The sequence below is a fragment of the Coloeus monedula genome (assembly GCF_965178545.1).
Source record: "Coloeus monedula genome assembly, chromosome: 3".
Taxonomy (NCBI): domain Eukaryota; kingdom Metazoa; phylum Chordata; class Aves; order Passeriformes; family Corvidae; genus Coloeus; species Coloeus monedula.
In genome coordinates, this window is record NC_138783.1 from 55,449,741 (window position 1) to 55,463,458 (window position 13,718).

At 37.0% G+C, this 13,718-nt stretch overlaps 1 protein-coding gene across 1 annotated transcript in view; it reads right to left on the minus strand.

Moving 5' to 3' along the window:
• The window catches only part of RB1 (RB transcriptional corepressor 1), a 70,736-nt gene that overhangs the window by 42,364 nt on the left and 14,654 nt on the right, over positions 1–13,718 (minus strand). Inside the window, exons 7-17 of the mRNA XM_082278071.1 lie at positions 12,322–12,432; positions 9,926–10,074; positions 9,116–9,193; positions 5,318–5,427; positions 4,323–4,400; positions 2,944–3,031; positions 2,371–2,487; positions 1,635–1,691; positions 1,515–1,546; positions 1,360–1,436; positions 943–1,145 (exon numbers count right to left, since the gene is read on the minus strand). Coding sequence (XP_082134197.1) covers positions 943–1,145; positions 1,360–1,436; positions 1,515–1,546; positions 1,635–1,691; positions 2,371–2,487; positions 2,944–3,031; positions 4,323–4,400; positions 5,318–5,427; positions 9,116–9,193; positions 9,926–10,074; positions 12,322–12,432 — 1,100 coding nt within the window. The remainder of the gene's footprint in view (positions 1–942; positions 1,146–1,359; positions 1,437–1,514; positions 1,547–1,634; positions 1,692–2,370; positions 2,488–2,943; positions 3,032–4,322; positions 4,401–5,317; positions 5,428–9,115; positions 9,194–9,925; positions 10,075–12,321; positions 12,433–13,718) is intronic.

Here is a 13,718-nt window from a genome sequence, read left to right on the forward strand (position 1 = left end):
TTGAAAGCCCAGGTCTAAATTAGATTATCCTGCATGCCTTGTTTGAGTTATTGGGTAGAAACTGGTGGATATGGTGTACTGCTGATCAGTAAGCTGGCTTCAAGCTGGTTTGTAGAGGTAGCAGGAGTCACTTCTTGCTCAGAGAGAGTCACACCCTGGTATCTGTACCTCTATCTTTTGTCCTCTGAAGGTTACAATTCTCAAACACCTTTTACATGCCTGCAAGTTTCCTAAAATAGTGTCTGCCTCTTAAAACACCCCTTCCTCTCCAGAACTAAAAGATAAGGATGGGTTCTTAAATGGTTGCTTTGTGTCTCTCTGGTCAAAACTACCAGTCTCTATAGTCTCCTGCTTTGTGGCTTAAATAGCCTATTTCTGGTTTATAAGTAACAAACAATGAAAAGAAACAATGTTTGATTTACTAAAATACAGCCGAAAAAAACAAGCCAACCTTCCAGCATTTTATTTTAATGGCATCCAAAAATACCTAAGTGACTGAAATGCAAATGACAACGCAAAACAATATTTTAAGTACTATTAGCAAACATATCAGATGCCCAGAACTGAGGCGCTATTGCCAGGTAGAAATAGCAACTGGATAAAAACTAACTTTCAAATAAAAGCATAGAATTTATTGCTGACTTTAGTACCAAAACACAGTTAGGGGTATTACCCCTACAATTTGTGCCAGACTAGTAAGATGATGTTGGTTTACAATCACGTAAATCAGCAGAGCTATGTTGACTTCTTCCTCTGATACCCTCCTTTTGTTCTAAAACCAGAAGACATGCCAAAACGAATCCTGTTTTGCTCTTGTAATTTATTTTTCTACAACTAAATCTCAGCAAGACCACAACTTATTTTACAGAGTTGGGCGTGACTTCTTTTTTTCTAAGTAAGTATGTTATGCAAGGGCAAATACTATTTTAAAGTGTCACTTACCGACTGCCAAGCGAGAGACTCCATAATTCGATGTTCACAGTGTTCTAGATGCTTTATCATTTCCCGTGTTAGGCTGGGCTCTGCTCTAATAAAGCTTTCAATCACCTTGTAGAAGTCAAAAGCTTTTAAATCAAATACATTGAGAATCCATGGGAAAGACAAGTCTGTTTCAGCACTGGTACTGTCACTTTGTGAAGCATTTCCTGAAGGGAAAACAGACTAAAATTATCACAAATTCTACATTCTTCCACTTTTGATCTTTTCTCCTTTTTCTATTTATTGACTCATTGCTAGCTCAGACATTTCAGGGAGTTTCTTTTTGCATTTTGGGCAGTTTGTTTGCTACTTACTCTATTTTACAGATTAGAATAGATGGTAATAATTATCACAAACTACTGGACTCTAGATTTAACTTACTGCCATACGTAGCCATGACAACCTCAACAGCACACGCCAGAAGAGATGTGTGGAAGATGTTATCATTCAGAAGTTTGCTGAAGAGAAAGGAAGTTATTAGTACTTGTCCCAAGACTTAAAATAGCAGACTTAAATAACAAGTTATGGGCAAGTACCTGAAATTCTGCACTGAGAGGCGCTCTTCCTCCTGAAATAAATATATCAGACCAAACTTGTGAATATTCTTAGTATTTCTAGATGTAGTGCCAGTGCTGAGATAGCAGTACTAAACTTACCGACTTCAGCATGGACTCCATTACTCTGTAATACAGACGCACCCCAAGCTTGTACCTCTGTTAGAATGAGAAATTAAGGAATATTACAAGATGTTTTAACACACTACAACAGGCAGACTCTCGTGTTTTAACAATCCAGAACATTCCAGTTTTTGACAGAGCCACTATAAAGAAGTTACGGTCCCCAGTTCCACTTGCCAATAACATTGGAGAGGCTCAAGGACTACTAAGGTGTGTGACTACCCCAACCATGTGAAGATTTAACCAAGTGTAACAACATGAACTGTGCTCACGTTGATTCATGCTAACAGGATAAAAAGCAGGGCTGACAGACAGGAAGGAGACTGTCGAGTACAAACTTGGTCAGATTTATTTTCCAAAATCCTTGTTGAAAGCACAGCTGCCCTCCTGATTTTATAAGGAAGTGAGTCACCTTTTGCAGTTTTAGACCAAGTTACCTTAATGAATGCAAATATATGTTTCACTTAATGTATTTTAGCCAGCAATTTTCCCATTCTTCAGTAAAGTACTTCCAACATACTTCCATCCAGTTCCTTATATATTAAGAGGAATTTGTTAAATACTACCTTTACAGTACTTCCTCAATTTGAAAAGAATACTGTTACTTTTTACCTTTACTGATCTGCACTGAATAAGGATGGTCAGTAAGTCAGGTCTCACATTAGCCAGTGCTAACTAACAGTTCAAACAAGTGATACTCAGCCCAAATACCTACCTGTGAGCCAATTTCAGCCCATCCTTGTCCAACTGCTTCAGCAAATTTCTTTTTGAAGATGTGGTCAAAACTTTCCACTCTTTTCAGGATACTATCCTTAGGGTTCACTGTGCAATTCTAATAAAGTACAGGAAGCAAATTAGGGGAAGGAAGGGCAAAGAAAAGAAATTTTACTTCAAGAACATTTTAATCATTTAAATGATTAAAAGTCCTACTTCCCTTGGTAACACCTCTCAATAAGGTCATCAACATAAATAAAAATGGAGTATATAAAAGAGTGCAGTACACATTTTTGTCCTTTTTGTTTCCCGTTTATACCCCCTTTTATTTCCCATTCAGTACATACATAAAAGAATTTTAATATTTAGCTCAGTAACTAAAGTATTTAAGCACTTATAAAGGTTCCAGTACACAACAGTTAGAGAGAAGTGTTTTCTACAATGAATGATGACATTTAAACCAACTAATAAAAATTTACTCCTTCAAAAACAAGTGCATCAGATCTACAGGTGTATATTTTGCTTCAGTGATAACTTCAAGAATCTTACACAAATGCTCTTTGTAGTCACTTACATTGAAATACATGATGAGAGTATCTGATGGTTTATCAGTTGCTGAGTTTAAAATCATAATCAACTGCTGAATGTTATTCATTGCCGCTCTGGAAAAACACAATAAAATGCATAATAAGCATTAAGGTGGGCTTTACAGCTTCCAGAAACTGAACAGCAAATCCCCACACAATAAAAATTATGATTTCAGTTCTCACTCCAGTTATCAAACTGTTGGGAAAATCTATTGCACTGTGCTAACTATTATGAACTCTAACAATGCAACTTATCGAATTATTTACATACAGATTGTGATAATTTTAATAACCAAAAGAATGGCTTAACACCTAAGAAACAGTTTGATTCTTCAGTGATATTCCTGAATTTTTCATTGTGGTTTTCGTTTTTTGGTTGAATTTTGTGTGTTTGTCTGTTTTAAATTTCTGTACCACTTAACCTCAATTTGGCTCGTATCACCAGTCAAACAAGTGCAAAACCAAGAAAAACATGTTCAATCATTACAACTGTAGCAGTGCAAAGATGCATTTTTCTTTAATCTACATTTCACAAGGTATTGGTGAAATAAATCACTTCTGCCAGAACCCTAGTAATGACAAGGAAAAGCATAAGAACACTGGAAAAACATAAAACGAAACACATACAACACATCCTCATTATGCTCTAAACTAGTACTTACACCCTTTTTATATACTAATTTCTACATAAATGACCAGATACAAATCCACTGATAAAAATTATTAGATTCTCTCAGTTTCAGGGAGCTTTAAAGAAGATTCTATGAGTCTAAGTTCAGAAATACAACACTGTAAAGTAATTCAAAGCAATAAGCATGATGCTTTCAGCATATCCTCTACACAGTTCTGTTTAATCAGGGACAGATAAGGATACACTCGCCACTCTAAGTTGGTGATCAAAACTTTGCTGCCATCTACTGACACTTGTGGCTTCATGAAAAACAGTACAGCCCAAAATCAGTGCTAGTGAATGGGCCTTCACATGAATTGCCTTAAATAGCATCAGTTTTGGAAAACTCAGAGCAAAGCCCAGGTGTGGATGGAGAGAATCTAAATATCACTACACTTTCTCTCAAGATCAAAGTTGGTTTAGCACATTTAAAATTTTTAGCAATGCAGAAACTATGTACTCCTGGACTTTCTTAATGTCAAGAACTTAAAGGAAGCATCTTTGCCACTGTTAGAGGGCTTTATATCTACTACAAATAAAAAGTGTCAATGATCAGAAGTACAGAATGGTTTATGGAAAAAAAACCAACAAAAACAAGCCCACAGTTCCTTAAAAATTAAAACAGACTACCCTAAAGATGAATATTTCTAGCTACAATATTAAACAAAAGAACACATTTAAGAGAAAAACTCATACCGAACAGGAGTCTGTGGAAGCATAATATTGACTTCCTCATCTGAATTGTTTTTTAGTGGTGTCCTCTCCAACTGTGAGCTACAGAAATGGAAAACAAACTTATGAAGAAAAAATACAACTCAAAACACAAGGTTTTCTATAAAGACTTACCAATCTGAAGAAAAAAACGTGTAACAGATTTTTAGACAATCTAGATGTCCAACCACTCCAGTTATTTAAATTCCCAAGTAGATCTGCTTTGAGGAGGATGTTGGACTAGACAACCTCTAAAGTTTCCTTCCGAGCTTTTTTTCTTTTCTAGAATTCTATTTACAAACAGCTTAATTTATATGTAGAGATGATATTAGCTCCATTTTAATCCAATTTTAAATTAGTGTGTTTTCATAGCATAGATAAATTCAGACTCACATGGTGAGCCCACATTAAGTTATAGAAATCCTGAATTGTCAGAAATTGCTAGTGTTTAACTGTAAGACTGAAAAAAAAGATAAAATCACACAATCATAGAATGGTTTGGGTTGGAAGGGACCTTTGAGGGACATCTAGTCCCATCCACCTTCGATGAGCAGGGACATCTTCAACTAAATGGGGTTCCTCAGAGCTCTGTCCAGCCTAATCTGGAATGTTTCCAGGGATGGAGAATCCACCATCCAAGCCATTCAGTGCCAGCTGGCTTCAGAGCCATAACACAACCTCTGGCACATCTAATCAGCTAGTATGACATGCCTCCTCCTCATGATTCCTCAGCTTTTCCCTGGCCTTGCACAGAGTAAGAGTTAGAGCAGAGCTTCCAAATCATTTTAGGCAGAGTCACAGTCGCATGTTCTCTAATTATTTAAGTGATGCTATAAAGCAAGGCTGCTGCCAGAAATACCTTAGCTGAACTTAGCAGGTCAACAGGATACAGAGATCTCCATTTGTAACACAAGGGGGCAGAGAGCAACACAAGTTCGCATTTTCTATTACAGAACGAGAGCAGGAAATGGCAATATTACCATGCTATGACGGCAGGCTGCAGGGTTTCGTCGTGGGTCAGAAATAGTCTTGCGTCTATATCTTTGTTTTTGAGATAGAGCTCATCATACTGTTTCAAGATAACTTCAACCTCAAAAAGATATTGAAAAAAACCCAAATTTATTTTACAGGAACAAATCTGACAATTTACTGAATAACGTAAGTTACTCCTACCTCATGATTACAATGCTGAAATGCTAAAAGAACGACCTTGGAGCTCACAAAGTTACTTCTTATACAACAGCTGAAACATACCCAGAGGGAAATTATTGTTTGTAAGAGAAAACAATCCAAAATCATAAGAATTTTTTGAAGAAATGTAGGTATTCACACTGGAGAAATAGCTAGAGTAGGAAATAGACCTGCAAATCAAACTAACATTTCCATGCTTTTAAATCTTTCCTTCCAGAAAAAGGGGTGTCTCCAAGAGCAGGAAATGTAAAATGCTTTTTTTAAGAAGAGCTGTCGGGCAATTTGCTCAGTCACTGTCTTTGCTGGTTTGGACAACAAGGCCTAAACCCAAATCTTTTTTTTCCTCAGTAGAAGTTTCTTCATTTTATATGAATATTTTTGCACTGGAGTAGTTCTTAAGAGACATGCCTATTGCTACAAAAATAGACTTGTTATTTCGTACCCACACTGTAGTTTTTTTAGTAACTGTTAAAAAGTTTCTTAACTGGCTAAATCCCGGATTGATATGACTTCACTTTGCATGGAAAAGCTTATTGGATTTTTTTGAATTTTTTTTTAATTGCTTCATTTTATTTTTACTTTGAGCGACTAACATTAACTGGAAGTCTGCAATTTTTTTATCTGGGCTTCCGAATCTGCTGCTGTGCTCATGCAGAAGTAGGCAGCCACTTCAATTATCTGCTCCCTGAGCCCTTAAACATTAAATGATGATGAGCTCTGGCACTGTTAGAAAAACAGGCAACAGTGCATATGAACCCAAATTAGTCCACTCTCAGTCCCAAGAGAGAGAAAGTTAGAAATACTGCCCCCACACCTTTGCTCCTTACCCTCTTCTTTACCTTTGCCAAATGGATTTGCTCCAAACTGATCTCACATTTAAAACTTTGAGATTAGATCCATTAAACCAAAGATTATATTTCAGTTCTCATTATCACTATTCTTTTTATTTAAGAACTTGATTATATTTTCATTTTTCATTACCTTCTTAATGGCTCATGCATTCTTTTCATCTAAAGCATTTCCATATTTCATAAATTTGTCAAAAAACCAGCAGCTCTTAGACAAGATGGCTGTACTGGGCTAACTCAGAAGAAAACTTCAGTCAAAAATAAGAGTTCTGTATCAATCGATTCATCAGTGCCTGATAAAGCCTGACCAGCAAACACATGGTAAAGACAAACAAAATACCAACTTTAAGCCTCAAGGGCTTTTCTTGCTTTGGAAAGAACACTGAAATCTTTCAAAAGCTCAAGTGTTTTTTTAAGAAAAAAGTCCATTTAAATTAAAAACCCACATTACTAGCTATTATAAAATAGCTAGTAAAATTAAAAAATTTAAATTAAAAAACCACATTACTAGCTATTGTACTGATTATCTCATCCATGATTACTGGTTAGCTGATTACATGTATGAACCAACTACCTCTGAAATACAGCTCTAACTTTCTGCTCTGGCATTCAAGGTTAAGGAGCAAAGATCATGTGACTGTATTTTTCTTCAAATGCATCATTTTGTAAAATTTTCACCAGCAAGTCCTTAGGCTAATAATTTTGATATTATGCTTAAGTTGTGCAGCCTTGGATGAAAACCCTCTGATTCAAGAATAAGCTGTAAAATGACCTTTGCCTGGAAGTTCATATAGGGTTTCCCAACTATATGTACACACATAAATTGAAAAGTCTGAAGAGGCAACTGATACCCTGAAAAATTAATTTAGGAAGAGATTAAGATCTTTAGTGAGTCCTGTACTTTGTTCCCCACCCAATACACTGTGAAACTGAACAGAAGATACTCTTGGTTGAACCCTGCAGACTCATTGCTCTGATCAGCTTCAGAGCTGCTTATTTTCAGGTTACCACATCTACTGGTGACACACAGCTAAACCTACTCTTTTAAGAATGATGAATGTAAACACACTGCAAGAAGTTACCCATTAAAATGCACTCTGGATGCAATTGCATAGAGGTAGTCTGCTGCATCCAGGCTACAGCTCAGCAAGATGAAAGTAATTCTGCACAGACACAGCAGTCCAAACTCTGCCAAGTTGTGAAACTGAAACTAATCTTTTGGATATCTTTCCAACAACACTACAATAACATGTCTCATTTATATTTAAATTAAGGTGTGTAATTTAAGACTTTAAGCATTTATTGAGTGACTTCAGAAACCTAATATTGTAATAGTTGTATTTTAGATGAATGGCCTTACCAAGGTCATGGATATGCAACTCTTGTGTTTTGCTTTGAGCAAAAGCTTTTTGCTTTGAGCAAAGCTTGGTTTAGACTCAGGAGATTCATTTATTAAATTCAAATGTATAAGCTAAATATACTTTATGAATACTGGAATCCCTGCTAACCCACATTCCTGAAAAACAGTTCATTTTGCTAAACAATTTTAGAAGAACCTATTAGAACTCCATCAATGGGTAAAGAGCATCTTAAGTAATTTGGCACGAAGTTAAACACTGTTGTTGAACTGTCTGTATTGAGTTTGCATGGCAAGGCTTTGGTAGCTGGGGGGGCTACAGGGATGGCTTCTGTGAGAAGCTGTCAGAAGCTTCCCCCATGTCTGGCAGAGCCAATGCCAGACAGCTCCAGGACAGACCTTCTTTTTTGGTCAAGGCTGGGCCAGTCAGGAATTACAGTAGTGCCTCTTTGATAACATATTTAAGAAGGGAAAAAAGTTATTACACAAAAGCAATTGCTGTCTGAGAAAAGAGGAGCGAGAATATGTGAGAGGAGCAACTCTGCAGACACCAAGGTCTGTGGAGAAGGAGAGGCAGGAGGTGCTCCAAGCTCTGGAGCTGGAATTCCTGCCTGTGGTGCAGACCACGGTGAGGCAGCTGTGCCCCTTCAGCCCATGGAGGACCACAGGGATGCAGAGATCCATCTGCAGTCTGTGGAGGAAACCCACACTGGAGCAGGTGGATGTCTGAGAGCAGGCTGTAAACCCACGGAGCAGGGTCCTGGCAGGGACCTGCAGACCCATGGAGAGAGGAGGCCACGCTGGAGCAGGTTTCCTGATAGGACTTGTGAGCCTGTGGGGGACCCACAGTGAAATAGGCTGTGCCTGAAGGACTGCACCCTGTGGGAGAGTGACCCACAGTGGAGCAGTTCATGAACTGTTGCTTGTGGACTGGACTCATGTTGGAGAAGTTCATGGAGGACGGTCTCCTGTAGGAAGGACCCCCCCCACTGGAGCAGGGGAAGGACTCCTCTCACTGTGCAGTGGGAGGAACATGTGATAAACTGACTCCCCATCTCTTGGCAGTGCTGATGGGGAGGAGGTAGAGCCTGGGAAGGAAGGAGGGGTGGGGCAAAGGTTTTTTTAACATTTATTTTACTTCTCATTATCCTGCTCTGATTTTGTTGGCAATAAATTCAATTAACATCCCTAAATCAAGTCTGTTTTGCCAGTGATGGTATTCGGTGAGCAATCTCTCTCCCATCCTTTCCTAAACTCAAGAACCTTTGGTTATATTTTCTCTTCCCATCCAGTTGCAGAGGGGAGTAAAAGAGTGGGTTTGGTGGGTGCCTGGCACCCAGCCAGGGTCTACCCACCACACTGTCTTAAATTCCTCCACTTACCTCTGGTAGTCCATTTGAAGTTACAATACCAGCAGAATTCAAGAAAGGAATGAAGCTTGTGAAATACACATTTTTGACCTTAAAAAAAAATTTAAAATATAACATTATCAAGGTAGACAGTCAGCCATGCATACACTGCTTTTGCAACTTTAAATCAAGAAACTGGGACATTTCTGTAATGCACTGTGGTTTGTTTTCAATAAAGCAAGAATGAAGCTTGTTATATATCCAAAACACAATGATATGTCAGCATGCAAATGCAATCCTTTGCTAGAATATTAAGTGATTAAACTGGAAAAGAACTGCACTCTTTCCAGCCCTCTCATATTTCTGCTTCCATCATCCATCTGGATATTCAAAAATCAGTCCTTTCTGCACGAAAATAGATTTAACAGCAAAGGAAAAGGCAAATGGGGTCTTTTAAGATCTCCCACAGAAGCAATGTGCTTTTTGCATACATTTTCTCGTCATGGGATACAGCTGTGAAACCCCATCAGAGCAGCCCTGCATCCATATGCTACATGCTGTGATCAGCCTGTTACTTCATATTGTATTCTTCACAATTCAGTTACCCTAGCAAAATTATCACCCACATTAAAGGGCTTGTTTGGGGTGGTTTTGTTTGTTTTTTAAACTACTGACTAGAGAAACTATAGAAGGTATTCTCTCTTCACTACAGAAGGTAGCTACTTGACGAAGAGTTAATGTGGCACAAATAATGACACTTTTAAAAAAGACCATTTAAATAAATACATATTCCAGGTGGAGTCTAGCAGCAAGATCTATCATACTTTAAAGTGCAGGCATTACCTCATCTAAATTACAATCATGCTCTTTACAAAGGATTTCAATAATTTTTGTATCTGTATCAAGCTGCTTTGCAGTACGCGAACTCCTGTTCTGGCCTCTTCTTGGAGTGCGAGCTGAACCATTTACAGTCACTGCAGACACAGAAGACTCTAGAAAGATATTCAGAGCCATCACAAGGTTAGAGCCAGCTTAAGAAAGATAAATTTAAGTTATTAAACCTAGAAGATTCTATTTCACATATGCTTTTTCAGGTCTTCTCCTTAAACACATTTTCTTTTTCACCCATTTAGCTAGGTGAGAAACCTTCATTACGGGAGATATATATAAAAAAAAAAGTTAATTTTTGAATTCCTCTATCAGTATTTGGACATTTTGTTTTTAAGAAGCTACTCTACACAGAATACAACAGCACTTTCTGCAGGTAGCTTTACATGAGAATCGGTTTTGCAAAGCTAGGAAAGCCTTATCTTTTCACAGATGAGTTACTATTTTTTCTATTTTTACAGAAGTATAAAACAAGAAGCTGAAGGACAATAAATCAGTGCAGGACTTAAGTGCTGGTGGGAACCTGGAAAACGGTCCTGGAGGGAATTCCTCCTTTCCCCAAATGCCCCCAGGCACACAAGCAGAAACAAACAAGTCCACCTTGAAGAAGATATCAAAAAACTTTAATACAGCAAGGTAAAAATATTTCATTTTGCTAAACTCAAAATAGATGGCCTCAGTGGTTGAAATATGCAAATTATATTAATAACATACATTAATATGATTAAATATTGTTGGTTTAGACCTGACACTGTAATCAGCACGCTGCTCTCACCTGTAACTTCATTTCCATTTGACAACTGTTCTGAGAAACTCTGACAAACTACACTGCAGGGCTGGTTGCATCAATCCCCTCAGCCTTACTCAGATCATAAACCTTGACATCATTTATTACAACACAAAGCCTCTTGGTCACGAGGGTTTGGACAATACATTGTGTTATTTTCTCAAAGAATGCAGAGCTCTTCGACAGTTCATACACAGCTTCGCGTTAGAAACCCAGTGCTTTGCACTTAGGACAGTGATACCCATATCAGCAATGTAGTTTCAAGTGGCAGCATTTTTTTTTCAACATATGGTGCACAGAACCAAACTGTTTCTAATAATGAGCTCCTATTCTGCACAGTTTCACTATGAAAAAATAAATCAGCATGAACAGAGTTCAAAAACAGGTAGTTTCAATTCAGTGGTTTTTTAAAAGGATCTGCTTTTTAACACTGGAAATAAGGAGCAGCATGTATGTCTGTCCTACTAGGAAGGACAAATTTAAATTCAAAATAGTATTGGAGGAAAGCAGGCATCTGCTTGTCCTTAGTCCATCCTTTCCCACCCTTTATTCACCTTCATATTAGAATAAAAGCAAGGTTATTTGTTCTTACCTGCAACAAATAATCACTAGGTCAGATAAATATCCTCCAAAACATGGAATTTTAAGAATACAGTAGTGAATACCTTATCTATTCTACGACATTACAACCTAGGTGGATGTTTAGTTGCCAAAGAAAGCAATAAAGCTAAATAGGCTAAATATACTAGGGTTGCACCTTAACCCAGCAGATGATAAACTAATTAGTAAAGAAAAAAAGTGAGTCACATCCTGTGGCTCCAAATACTTCAGTATATTAATTCCACAGCTTGCGGAATAAAATTGTTAACTCAAATAGAATTCTGTCTTTGAAAATTGCTATGAAGATTTACTTTCTCTACCCTTCTAGTGAGGTTTTCCAAGTTTTAGGTATAAAAACTTAATGGATAAAAACTTACTGCTATTCTACCGAATAGAAGTTTCTATAGAGAAGACCCATTATATTTTTACTTAAAATAGTGACACTTCCAATAGCAAACAAGATGTAATAAAAGCAAAGCTGTCTATATTTTACCTCTACTCTTGTATTTTGAGCTGCTATCCACTGTTCTATCCATTTGTTTTAAATATCTGTACAGTCCAGTATCTTGCACATTTCTGCTGTTGTGATGCTGTTACACATACATGAAATAAGAGTCATAGCACCACATTTTCCTTTTGTAACTCAAGACAAACCTAAATAATAGTTCTCAGTTATAATCTACCCAGAACCTGAACTCCTTTACCAACTTAAACCTGCTGTTTTAACAAGTCCCTAAACAACTTGTATGGGCAGAGGACATAGCAAAAATTATATTAAATATACTGCCACATTCAGGTAATTGAATTCAAACTCACTATTACCTAAATTGAACTAAACCAGAAAAAAATGCATTTTAATAAGCTTAAGAAGCTTTATGATGTTAATTATGAATGTTAGCATGACTAATAGGAATTTAGTAAATTTACTTTCTACTTCAATGAACAAAAACCAAAAAATTCTTACTGTATGGTTCCTTGAGCATAGCAGGAGGTGACAGCTTGATAAAATAATCTAAGACACACAGCAACAACTGGAAAGAAATCACCAGGTCATCTTCCACTTGCAACACTTTACCTGAAAATATTTCAAAGGGTAAAGAAAACCTTTTTGAGATGATTGACTTAATTTTAGCAGTAATTTTGAAAAACTGAAAAAAGCTTTGGAAGTTCATATAGTAAAACACTACCACTAGAATTCAGGAAGCATCATACAGGATGCCAGTGTTCTTTAAAGGCTATTGATTTTAAAACTCATGGCTCTTAAGTTCGTGGCTTTAGAGACAGCATACATACAAATAAAATTACTGTGCACAAAATCTTGCCCTCAGTGCTCAGTCCTGATTTCTTTTTCTATTTACTGTAAAGGAATAACCTCTTATTTCGGTGCAATTCCTCATTACTTTCTTTTTTTGTGGTCTCATGCAAGCTTTCTGAAAGCTGCTAAATACTCAGAAAGCAGGAGCTGCTAGTATACAGTGAAGAGAAATTCAAAACATGCTATCACACTGTATGTTCAGCCTGTCCAATGTATATGAAATTACTTCAAAGTCACACAAGTAATAGTATGAAGAGCACTTTTAGAGCTGCATTATTCCAGTTTTTCCCAAATCATGATTCATATGCCAGAGAAGATCTACAGAGCCATCCCATGACAGCGTGCATTGCCATGAAAAATTCAGCAAGTCGATAGTGATTTTGAACAGCTACAGATCATTACCTGTACTCCACTTACAAGTGCAATTTTTGTATTTATTTTTCAATCAGAAGTAGCAAGCATCACCCAGGCTCTTCTGAAGCTCCAGCTATTTTCTAGTAAATTTTAGCTTTCTTTGTTCTCAAGAAAAGGCAGGCTAAAAAAACTTTAGTAGGTTTTGCTTTATGCTTATGCTTGGAGAATTCTAGTGACAAAGCTCCATGAAACTCAGCTGATCCAAGTCCGATTTTGATATCGGGAATGTGTACACTTCACTGATAACACACACCTGCAGTAAGCAGCACTTGAGATACATGATTCACTCCTATTAGCAGGAGGAGTACAATGAGACAGGAGCTCCATGAACTATTACAAATGTTTCATCACTCAGCATTAACTGTAACTGATGCCTTTTAAAGACAGATTCATAACACTCAGAGGACATGCTTTCAGGGACTTACTAAAATACCTTATTATTAAATGTGTTTTATAAAACTATGTATATTTATAATATATGTAAGTCCATTTCAAAAAATATGCCAGGTAATTAATTTTTAATAATTTTTAAACAATTTTAAGGTAATTATCCATTATCAAAACACTATCAGACTACAAAGCACCTCAGAATAGACTTAAATACAGAATGGTAGCCTTTAAAGTAAAAGAAA